A 12,464-nucleotide genomic window follows, 5' to 3' on the forward strand; every position below is an offset into this window, starting at 1 on the left:
AACCAACCAACCAAAAACCAGCACTAGTTTGTAATAGAGTAAGAATCCTACTGCAGTGTATTCCTGAACAACAAGTTCTGGCGTTGGACCCAAAACCATGTAGAAGTCAAGAATTCCTCCAGTGGTGCGGTATGTCAGGGCAGGGGTTGGCTGGAACGTCACATCTGGAAATAGAGGAAGTGAAATGAGAAAAGTATGCCTGGATTCACCACTATTGCAAAACACTGACCATAAAAATAAAACACATTGAGAAAGTAAGGTGAAGGTTTTCTTACCCATTGCATTGCTGTTAAGCAAGAGAACTCCATGGGCATTGCCATCTTCTTCAAGAGCCATGTAAAATGGCTGATAACCATAGGAATTCAACTTGTACTGCAAACAAAATAAAATACATTTTACTGGGGAAACATCATAAGCATTCACTTATTTACATTTATTAATAAATTTAATAAGACCAGACACACAACTGCCAAACATGCAACAAATAAACTCCCAAATTACATACTTAAACCCTACATATCTGCAAAACATACCCACAGAAGATCATTTTCAACTTCACAATTTGAGTCAGTCTTGTTCAGACTGACCAGGCAGGAAGGAAAGCAGAGGTATTACTACCTTTAAAATTCGCTAATGAGAAAGTGCTTTCCCAGGACAAAACTCTCCCTTCTTTTCAAACAGTAGCAGGTGTCTATATGATCAGGAGATGCTGGTGACATTCTGTTATCTTTCATTTACTCAAAAATATATTCAAGCCTGAACTGGAAATTAGAGTTATAACTAACCAACACTATTTCATTGATCATTCCCTGCAAATTGCAAACATTGTGCTATCTCGTAAGAAATAACACAAGTATACACATAGACATAAGATTTCTGATATACCTCTCTAAGTACTAAACTAATCCCATAGTGGTAGGAGTTGTCCTGACTCATGTCTAGCTTTCAGAATAATTAGCTGAGAAGAATGAAAAAAGGAGGAATGTGCTGCTATTTCTAAGCCATTTGTTGTCTTCCATCATCTGACTCAAGGCCTGAGCTCCACACATTGGTCTTGCTGGTCACAAAGAATAGGTTTAGAGAAGACCATTGCCATTGAGACACCGTCCAAATGATAAGCCATGAGAAATACGATCAAAGCCAATAGGTGTGTCCAGTACCAGCAGACATCCACTGGACATTAAAGTCCTGCTGAACACCTCGCACATTAGGCTCATTGGTCCAAAAGCCACGTTTACTTCTACTTACAGTAGGAGGCTGGTCCCTTGTGAACATTCCCCAGGTATGCCAGCTCATGTTACGTCGAAACATGGTGTGCTCAGTTTCTCCAAATCCATATATATACTGGGATGCTAAGCGGGTAGAAATCTGAATGAACATGTCACTGAACGTGAAGGTGGGCAGCTGCGAATCCCAGCTAAAATGGAAAGAGGAAAATAAAACCAAGAATATAGTGTCTTCAGTGCTGTCTTTAGCTGGCAGACACTTTTTTTAGGCTACTCTTTTTCTCTGAAAATCTCACTCTTCAGTAAAGGTGGAATAAAACTGTTATGGTTATTGAGAAAACTTAAAGCACATGAAATAGGGATGTCTAAGAATTTGATACACAGTTTAAAGACACAAAGTCCTCTGTGTCTCTCAGAGAGAGATATATTATGCACAGGCATCATGCACAGCAAGTTGCATCATATTTTGGCAATTTAGTGAGAAAATGTGTTTCAGAAGAGTGTGATCATATTTTCCTCCCAGACTGATCCTTGGTGCCTCACGGAATACAGTAAATAAGGTGCTTTTTATAGTTCACTGGACTTTTTGTGTAGATTACACTGAAACTGTATTCATAGGTCTCATTTGTTGTAAATCAGCATCTTTACAGTCGGAAACCAAACTGCAACCTGATGGTGCTCTGCCAAAGAATTACATCATTCTGGGAGACCAAACTGCAGTTTGAATGATTACTCTGGTTGGCAAAAAGTAACTCAGCTTGCAATTAAGTTTTAAGTACTTTAAACAATAACATAAGATTTTCTTTTTTTAATAAAAAACATAACACATGCAACTGCTAACATCATTGATCTCTGTTTTCTAGCTGTGACTTAAGCTTAATCAAGGAAAGAAATGAAACTCCCATCAGACTTATTAGCTGTCATGTTACCAAAATCCGTCTGCAAGATAGTTGAGACACTACTTTCTTCTATTCTTTTTTTTTTCCTAACCATTCCCCAAAACGGAACCAAATGATCAGTCCTTAATGATCGGTGCTGTGGTCACCTAGGGAAAATTTTTAGGAAGCGCAGAAAATTGTTGTGCCTCCCAGGGACTTGGGAAATGCACAAGAAATGGCCTTTGGAGTTGTCTATGTTCCGCACTTCAACATGTTGTAGAGGACTTTTAGCAAGCGTCAGACTATGAAGTGACAGGGGAGAAACCTTAGATAATTATGAGAAAAGATAGGATATTGCTCGGGGCATCTTCTCCATCCTCCACCTGGTCAGTGCTCTCATACAATGCAGTGGTGGAGCAGCATCTGGCATTTGGCTCAGGGAAAGGATACAAAAGCCAGTCTTAAGGTATTTAAAAAGCAGTACATAAGAAAATTATTTGGCTTGAAAAGATCTAACAAAACCAAGTGAAATAAAATGACTATGGCTTACATGAGTGTTCTTGTGCTTTTGCGCCGAACTTGTATACCAAATGGTTTTTTCTGAACTGATACTTCATAGAGTCGTTCCTTGTCTGTGCTTGTTGGGGAGCTCGGGAGATTTAGTGTTACTGGAACCTCATATCGTGCATTTTGGTAATCATAAATCTATGAAGTAAAAATCAATTAATTTCAGTGAATGAGTAGTTTGAAATCTTACCTGTAGTGATAGAAATCTGAATCTGATAGAAAATTGTTGAAAACACTTGCTGAGATGAGTATTTTCTTTCAATATATATTCTGTAACCAATTCTTTCACAGCATTTGGTTTGGGGAAAAAACCCCACCAAACCTTAAGGATTTATTTTGGATCAGGAATGGCTTGTCTAATTATTTATATGAATTTAAAGTATATACCTATATTTAAAATATAGGGGTGTGTATATATATATGTATGGTAAATATCTTTCTGATTCATCTTTTAGTCAACTTAGGGATTCTTTTTAGTTTTCTGTATTCTGAAAGCCGACAGAAGTTAGTTTTTGATACCTGACCATTTTAAGGCATCATACTTATTTCAGTATTATTAAATGCTAAGTAATAAGCATTTATTATCAGTAATAAGTTGTAGTCTAAACAATTGTGTATTAAAGATTTTAGAAGTAGAATGATTAATGTAAAAATAAATTGTACAGTCACAGTAATGTTTACAGATAAATTTACCTGTATATTAGTAAACTGTCTTCAATTCCATAGTTTCTGGTTGACATTACATATATACATTGACATAACTTTGATTCATATAATTTCATTGTAAAACAGAATACAAAGTTCTAGGACAAAAAAAGATGCAAGCTAAGAGCAATAACAACTAATCGCTCAGAAGGAGAAACCTATTTAGGCAAGGGTGCTACTGTCTGTGTAATATAAAATCAACCATAATAAGACTATTTTTAACAATGGGACATTACATACTTATAGAAATTCTGGAATGACATTACCTTAAATTGCAGCATGTGGTTGAGGTGATATTTCACCTCCAAGCGTAGTGTACTAATTGGTGTAGTGAAATTCTCATTAGCTGTGGTCTTGGCATTGTTTAAGGTGAGATTGGCTGTGAAACCTGACGAGGTATATTCTACTTTGTCTACAGAGTAAGCATTGTCGGAGCTGTAATAGCAAGGTGGAATGTCCGAGTTTGATGTTACCTGCTGCAAACAGAAATAACTTAAAGGTTAGTGAGCTACGCTAGCCTGCTGTATTTTTTGTTAGTTATTAGCATGGAATGCAAAGCTCCCTTTTTTTTCAGATATCTGTCAAATGTAGAATATCGGGAAAAAGTTAATGCAACTAGTGAACAATAAAGATGTAATACAGAACCCATTGATCTCTACACTAAATCAGATATAATCAAACAATCCAGTCATGGCTGTACAAACAGTTCAGTCAGGAAACTGAATCCTTGTACAATGAAGGTGGATTTAATTTCCCTGTATCTGTGATCTTCAGTTCAATCCCATAACATGGCTTAGTCTTGGCCTGTTGAAATTCCTAAAGCTTCCTCCCTTTTAATCCCATTGCTCTCTGGTCTCCGGCTGCCTTCAAGGGGATGTGCCCAAAACCTATTAGATATTCAGGCAACATCAGATGAGAGCTTTCCATTGGCTTTATTCACTCAAATTATCCTTAAAACATCCACTGAGAATTACATCCTATTTATCCAAGATCTCCTGACAGCAAGATCAAAATTACTTGCAGTTGCCTGCTACAGTTGAACATAAACACTCAAACTAGGTAGTCTGAGGTTAGATGAGCTGATGTAGGTTAATGCATTAGCCTTTCACCTCCAGATACTTACCATCAATCCTGCCTACTTGTTCAAATGAAACCATGCCTGCGCCGCACATCTTAATTGCTAATGAATATTTATTCATCTGTCATCACCACATTCACAGCGCCTTTCAACTTGAGCAAGCATTCAAAACATACCCAGTCCATAACAGGACCAGAGTTCGATTTCACATGAAAAGTCATTTCAAATGTCCAAAATTACAAAAAATATTCCTAAGAGTGCAACAAGATCAGGACCGTCCATCAGACCATCCAAAATTACAAAAAATATTCCTAAGAGTGCAACAAAATCAGAACTGTCCATCAGCCTGTTCAGCTGTTGCTGGTCCAAGAGCAGCTAGCAGAGAATTTGGGGCTTCACGCCTAGGAGATATGTCCAAGCTGCAAAACTTAGATTTAGAGGAGCATGGAGTAATTGAGTTGGAGGGACCCTCTGAAGTTCAACCCTGCCAGAGCACGCTGCTCCCATATGTTTATAGCCATGGGATATTAATAAATAAAACTATGTGGCAAAGCACTGCATGTCGGAGATTATGATTTGGAAATACCTCCTCGACATGGATATAAACAATTAAGTTCACATATGAACCAAAATTTCCAGGGGATTCAAGGATTTCCTCTCAAACTGAGATCCAGAGGAATGAGTTTGACTTAAAATGTGCTTCAGTGACTATGAAGGTGAGAGAAAGGGGATAAGCCTTGCAGGCCACTGTGCCAGTGAAGCAGAAGAGGTAGCTGAAGATGCAGGTCTCAAGCCTAGTCTATTTTTTCATAACTAATATTATTTCTTTCCATCTTTCAAAAAATACCACCTTTTCCCTCAATTTCTGATACACTTCGCGATATCTTACACGGTTGCCAACTACCTTAGTTTTAGTGAGGTAAATAAAATCTGCTAGTACAGGCCAGCTGATGTCCGTGCCCCCATTTTATTTAAAGCTGACAAATGTGCCAGACTACTTTTTCCACTGTAACCACTATGTAGAGAAAGCTATGATTCTGGAAACCTTTCTATGTCATTACTTTAGAGAAATAATTTTTGCTTACTTCCCAGACACAGCCAAGTTGTTCACATTTTTCTTTTGTTGGATCAGGACTGGGATAACAATTAAACCTTTCATTGACACTCAGCTGTTGAGTCCATTTTACCGTGTAAGATTTTCCCAGTTCAAGCTGAAGTCCCGTTATATGAGCAACCTATAAATATTAAACAATAAACAGTTATTAAATCCCACTTCACATTCATCTTTCCTTCCATCAGCAGAGATGCCAGTCCTCGGGATCAATACATTTTGCTACATGACAACTCGCAAAACCCCCTGTCCTGTAACATTTGATATAGTCTCACTTTTACAAACACACACAACTGAAATTCTTGCAGATAAAATCTGAAAAATTATGAATCTAAAAAAATTGAGTCAATCCCACAGCTTCCTTGGAAGCAAAGAGGCATAAAGATAATAGCACAGCTCATTCACATTTTGAAATATGAAAGAAGAGATAAGAAAAAGTTAAAATATTTTCATTTTGATTCAGTAACTAAGATACCATAACAGGTAACTCAGGTGCTTGTAATAAGGAAAGAGGGTGAACAATGCTAGTTCAAAGCAATGTCAGCACTATCGTTAGTGTGGAAAGCACTTTCATGAAAGCTTCCCACTAGCAGCAGCATGTTCACTCGCTTTGCACATAAATGCACTGTGTTGCTGCTTTCCTGTATTCATCCTGTGCAAAACTCTGTATAAAGTGATAAAGGAGGTTTAAACAGTGTGCTTGATTTTGTTTTAAAAATCAATGCATAAATATTCATCTAAAACATAAGTATTTGTTACCCTCCTCCAATATCAAACAAAATCACAAAGCTATTCCTCCTCTTAGAAACTAAATGTTGCTACAGGAATAACTACATAACTAAACTTCCTCTTGCACTGAGGGTTTGAGAGCAAAACTTAGATGCACTTTCTATGCAGCTGAGTTGAATGCAATTGTACATTTGTTCTGTAATAAAATACACGAGATATTCTGTTGAAACATTAGTACTGAGTACTGTCCTTTGCAATATATAAAATAAAGGTGATGCAATTTCAAAGATGTTTACTTCCCATTTTTCTGTTATCGTTTTACCTTTTCTGAAGGATAATAGGTGATATTAAGTAGAGAACTTTCCACAACGTTGTTCTGAGATACAGTAACTGCCGTTATTTCCTGGAGCGCTCCCAGTATCTTGATTTCTTCAATTTTCAAGTTGTTTGGATCAGTATAATTGCTGTTTATAGCAGTCATTTGTAGCACATTCTGAAATATAATAGTGATCACATTCTCATAATAAAAAAAAGAAATTCTGCCCAAAATCCTTGTGATTTAACTTTTTTTTTCTAATTACATCTTCATACTGTAGCATAAAGTAAGCCAATACCTTTTCCCTAACATACCAGTTATTGCCCTGCTTATTGTTATCACAATAATGCTTTTCTACCATGTACATAATAAGCTTCATAGTTGTGTTTCAGCTTCTTTTTTTTTCCTTGTTTTGGAAATAAGAAAAAGCTGACACACGTCTGTGACAGGGCAGATGATAAACTCTACTCGACTGTGATCTTGCCGGGTTCTAACAAGTGAAGGTTCATATTCACTTTTCCTCATATAAAAATACCAGTTCCTATTGAATTGCATTAGTTATTATTAGATTAAGAGTCCAAACAGCGGAACTGTACCATGGCTGTCACATATGCCAGTGTATAACTTCCTTATTACTCACCACATGAAAGTTTATGTTAATTTTTAATTCAACATCACTGCGGTCAACTGATGATTTGGCTACAAGAGTTTCAAACTCCAATAGTAACTAAGCTTTCTTATCACAAATAATTATATGATTACATATGATTAAAAAACCCAAATTAATGCATGTGCTTCCACTTTCTATTCCTTCGCTTCCACTCCTGTCTTCCTATGCATTCTCTCTCAGTTGCTGCCCTGTTGTTTCACCATGGCAAGGAAAAGAACACGTTTAGCAAATATTATTATTATTATTATTATTATGATACAAGAAAATATGTTATATTACTTGGAATCCTTGTCATATGATAGCTCCAGTCAATATTGAATAGAAACACTATTTGGACTCCACCCTGACATAAATTAACCCTGCCAAGGCAATTTCAGTTAAAAAAAAATTAAAACTTAGTCATGAAGTAGATTCTGTGGGTTTGGACAAGGCGTAGGTCTTCCTCACCCTTTGGAGATATTCAGATATATATTTTTACAGTATACAAAGATTTTTTTCAAATTTCTATTATTTTGAGAATAACAAACTCTACATTCACCTCCTTTTTGACTCTGTTTTAACTGCCACTGATGCTTTATAGTTCTCCCATTCAATAACTATTGCTGCTGAGTTTATTATGTGAAAGGAAATAGGAGTTCTTTAGATATTTACATTAACTAGGAGAAGAAAAGACAAATAGCAGATTTTCACCCCAGTAAATTACAGTATTTTGAACATGACTCCGCTTTGACTTTGTCAAATATTTTGCTTCTCAGTAAATATTATAGGAGAATAAGGAGAGAGAAAAGAATGCCCTTTGAAGATACTATTGATAAAAATAAAAGATGAAAATAAGATCATTTAAAACAAAATACTTACATTGGAAACTGTAAACTCATAGTAAATGTAGGCTTTACTCTCAACTGTACCTAAAAGGTAAAGAAAGAAGTTACAGTTGCAGTGCAGAAAGGAACAGCATTGAAACCAGGACTGTACACTGCTAGTGACTAATAAGTTGCTAACTATTAACATTACTGCATTCAGAGACTACAGTGAGCAACTCAAATATTTACTAGTGTTTATTTGAGGAACTGAATGTTCCCTTTTTCTTTTTTCCTTAGGCCAGTCTCCCAGGAGATCTAATTTTCCAAATTTTCCAAAAATTCATTGAAATCAGCTTTTCTAAAATGTACTAGTTTTTTATTTTACTGTTATTCCTTCTTACCTTCTCTTAAATGTAGATGTATGGCTCAAAGTTAATCCTTTAAAACACCCTAAATAAGTGCTTTACATGCAAAAATGACAATACTTTCTGCCACAGATATCTAAGAGAGGAAATAACACATGACTGGGAAAAAAAAATACAAAAGTTGAGTCAATCTGGCATTTTTTTTTCCATGTACGAAAAGAAAAATACTGTCATTGCAAGCAAATTGCAAACGGGTTCCCTGAAAAGACTGCAACCTGTAAGTTTTGGGCAGGAAATAAAATCATAAGATGTTTTATTGTTTTGTTTCTCAACAGAAGCAAGAACAATAATAGCTTCGTTATTTTAGGCCTTGACAAAGGAGTACATACAGCTGTCATATCAGCAACCACCCAAGGCCTTCAATATTTACGGCAGCAATAATCAGCTGAATCACAGCTCTATTTCTTAAAAGCATCCCAAACTTCCACAAAATTTAAAAAAAAGTACAGGCTTGAAAACTTTTCTGGGAGATATGATTGGTATAGTTAAAATAACACAAGGGAGCTCTACAGGTTGAATGCATAATGTAGAGGACAAGGTAGGTATGAAATTAGGAAAGGGGGATGCAATTGTGAATCTCAAGAGGTGCTTGGTTCCATGGAAGTCACAAGAGCCACGGGCCCTGCACAAATGAAATAAATAGATTATGACTAAGGATAAAGGAAGTTTTAGCAACTGGAGGATAAGCCAGAAGAACTGGACTGCTTAAGTATCTAGAAGAAGGTGATTAGTTGTATCAGAAGGCAGAGGTAAGAATGCACCAAATCAGTGGTGAGGTTAATTCACATGAAGATGTCTCCTGAAAACATGTATGCATAGTTAGACAGATTGTGTATAAAATACCTCCATGAATCACTGTCTGCAGGATCTCTACCTAATTTTCAGGATTATAAATTAAACATGCACATAATATTGTAGCGTTATTTATTTTTACCTCAATGGTAATACTACTCCAACCTCATTCTTAACTGTTACAGATTTTCCTATTTTCTAATCTACATTTTATTCCAGTGTAGCTAAAGAAACCTCTGACACTTTTGCCACTGACAGCAGCCTATAGATACAGTAGGACGTGAATTAGAGAAGATCGGGTCTGCTTGAAATGCAACAGTATTAACTGGCATATGCCATAAACCAAAGTCTTTAGCTCTGACTGTTACAGTTTGTTGCACATAAAACAATAAAATCTGCAAAATACAAGTCCTTAAATCATTTTAGTACAAGCCTGAGTATTTTGTAAAAGTTCTTCAAAAAATCATTTCAGGATAACCCTTTGAACTGCTTGCTGACTTTTTCTAAAAAGTATACAATAAAGGACAAAGGCTGCAAAAGCAGCCTAAAGGATTTCAGTACCCCAAACCCTTTTAGTTTAATGGAAATAGGATGCCTAAACTAAATCCTCAGAAACCCCACAGAAAATCCCACAGTTCAAGATACTTCATTTTTCAACATTTCCTTCACCTCCAGATTAAAATGAAGAATATATCTACGGTTATATAATGGAAACGCTCTTTCCATTGCTCTAGAATGAACTCTGCTCGCCTTAGGCATGCACGTATTCCAAAAGCATTAACTTTACTGAAAGCCAAAATGAATTTAACCTTATATTAAAAGTTTGTGTTGTGGTTGCTTGTTTGTTTGTTTGTTTTTCAATTTCAACTTCAGTTGAATTAAGTTGTGACCTTAATCTTACACTAAGCAAAAAGGTATGTGTGTTGTAAATCGTTTGACAGAGAAAACCTCGTGAGGTAAGTAGTACTGACGCCAGCTGATCACAAGCGATGAGGTTGACAGGCCTTGGCATAATCATAGTGACTGTCCCAGGGGGAAACAAGTTCTCCGGCAGCTTTACTAAAGGCGAGGTTGGCAACGTGACAAATACAGCCCGTACACGCTTCCTCGCGTGCTTATGCACCAGTATCCCGTGGAAACCAGATGGCAGAAAAACGTTGGCTCCAATACCGCACTTTTGAGTTAACAAAATTTCTACTGTTTTCACAAGCAATTTAAGTAATTCCAGAGGCTTAATAACAGTGCTAGTTTTTCATCTTCTATCAATTCTTAGTGTCGAACACTAATTATGTGTGTTCTTGCACCCGTTGAAACTAATTTGGATATATACCAGAATATATATCAATCTTGACAGCATGGTTTAACAGTCAGCATGCTAATGCACCAAACCTTTACATATTTAAGGCTATAGTGAAACCTGAACACAAAAACCTATAAAACTTATTCTTATAAGTCTTGTTCTTGCTCCATCAAATCAGCAGGAAGATTGAAACTTGTACATAGTAATGCTTTGTTAATCATACTTATTTCACTATTGGTAACTGCTCACCTGTGGATTCTCCATCGTCCCAGAACAAGTGCCCAGAAGCAGCGCTGTTGTCATCCAGGGCAATTATAAGTCCCATGGGATTCTTGCGGCTGTGGAAAGAGAGGCTTTCTGTCTTACATGTATAACAAAGACCTAAACGGTCTTAATACATCCTTCATGTTCATGTTAAGAACGTGACACTCAAGGGGGTTGCAATACTTTGAGAATTGCCTTAGATTAGTCCTTGGTTGCCTTTCATTTTCATGTAAACGGATTAAAATACATGGCAAGTTTACAAAATGCTATGCAACTAAACCTGTAATTAATCATTGAACCTGTAATGTAAACGGTTGTGGAAGTGAGGTGTGGCTCACTGTTATTCCCATATTTCAAGGTGAAAATGCTAAACACAACGGGCTGCTACTGATTTGCAACCTGAAAGTCCTGAGCCCAGTCTTGAAAAAAAAAAAGAAAGCCCAAACATAAAAGCATTCAGATTTGAAGCATACCTTGCAACTGTTGTGTTAGCTGGTTGTTGAGTAGGGTAAATATAGCCTCCTCTCAAGTGGAGTCCCAGTTTGTCTGCTGGCAGGTACATATCGGTCCATTGCTTTCTCACTGACATTTTTGCCCCCTTATTGACAGGGATGTAAAAGAGAACGGGTATGTTGCATTACTCGCTGCTGGGAACATTTTCTTAAGTCCTGAGTTTCATCGTAAGGCTTCCTTTTAGAAAAGGCTTAAGTTATGTAAATATCTATGTGCCAATGGGCACATAAAGATAAAACAACTGCACCAGTCTATATGATCTAATGTCATAAATCAGCACCTCTCACCATTTAGTTTTGGCTCAGTCAACACAGAGAGCAAGTCCTGTTGGGACTCTGACGTGAATATGGGAATCTGACATGAACAATGTCCTTTTTCACCCATCAAAAGGATCATCACAGCGGCAGGAAACTTATTTGCAGAAATGAGATTAGTAAAGAATAATTGCAGATTCTTGTATATTATAATTATTGTATTTTATTTTATTTCAAATACAGTTTTTGCTAAAGTTTGCACTCAATCTCTCCTCCCATCTCCTGCGCTATGTTCCACGCCTCTGTGTCCTCTCTTGAGGCGTTGATTCATGCACTTACCCCACCACCCTTCATCCCCTGTCTCACCATTTCTTTCCTGCAGGCTTTTCTTCAGGTCTCTGTCACCAAAGCAGGGCTGACAATCTTATTTTCTCACATAGCCATTCAGAAAATCTCCCCATAGTATCCGCTGCATTTACTCACCGTATCATACTCATACCATACTGCATCGGGAATATATGCTTGAATTACATCCACACCCTGAAAGGTGAACAAAGAAACGACTTTCATATTTGAAGGGAACTTAATCAAATAAACTAAATTTTCCAATAAAACTAAAGTTCACATTGCCTCTTTGCTGTTTTCTGTAATGGTTTTTATGATGATGTCCAGAAAGGAAGAGAGCAATCCAAGTACAATTTCTGCAAATCTACTGGGAGACCACTGAATCACCACTCTACAACGCGGCAGCTCATTGCATGCAGCCCAAAGTCACAGTGCTTCAGATCCAGTGGCTCAGATCATAGCCACAAGGATCTCTGTATCTTCTTTAT

At 36.9% G+C, this 12,464-nt stretch overlaps 1 protein-coding gene across 1 annotated transcript in view; it reads right to left on the reverse strand.

Moving 5' to 3' along the window:
* The window catches only part of SI (sucrase-isomaltase), a 55,288-nt gene that overhangs the window by 18,308 nt on the left and 24,516 nt on the right, over positions 1–12,464 (reverse strand). Inside the window, exons 19-29 of the mRNA XM_030029265.1 lie at positions 12,115–12,171; positions 11,338–11,462; positions 10,850–10,938; positions 8,139–8,188; positions 6,617–6,787; positions 5,540–5,689; positions 3,643–3,849; positions 2,655–2,809; positions 1,249–1,417; positions 276–372; positions 52–164 (exon numbers count right to left, since the gene is read on the reverse strand). Of these exons, the coding sequence (XP_029885125.1) occupies positions 52–164; positions 276–372; positions 1,249–1,417; positions 2,655–2,809; positions 3,643–3,849; positions 5,540–5,689; positions 6,617–6,787; positions 8,139–8,188; positions 10,850–10,938; positions 11,338–11,462; positions 12,115–12,171 (1,383 nt within the window). The remainder of the gene's footprint in view (positions 1–51; positions 165–275; positions 373–1,248; positions 1,418–2,654; positions 2,810–3,642; positions 3,850–5,539; positions 5,690–6,616; positions 6,788–8,138; positions 8,189–10,849; positions 10,939–11,337; positions 11,463–12,114; positions 12,172–12,464) is intronic.

Source organism: Aquila chrysaetos, chromosome 10 (genome assembly GCF_900496995.4).
Source record: "Aquila chrysaetos chrysaetos chromosome 10, bAquChr1.4, whole genome shotgun sequence".
Taxonomy (NCBI): domain Eukaryota; kingdom Metazoa; phylum Chordata; class Aves; order Accipitriformes; family Accipitridae; genus Aquila; species Aquila chrysaetos.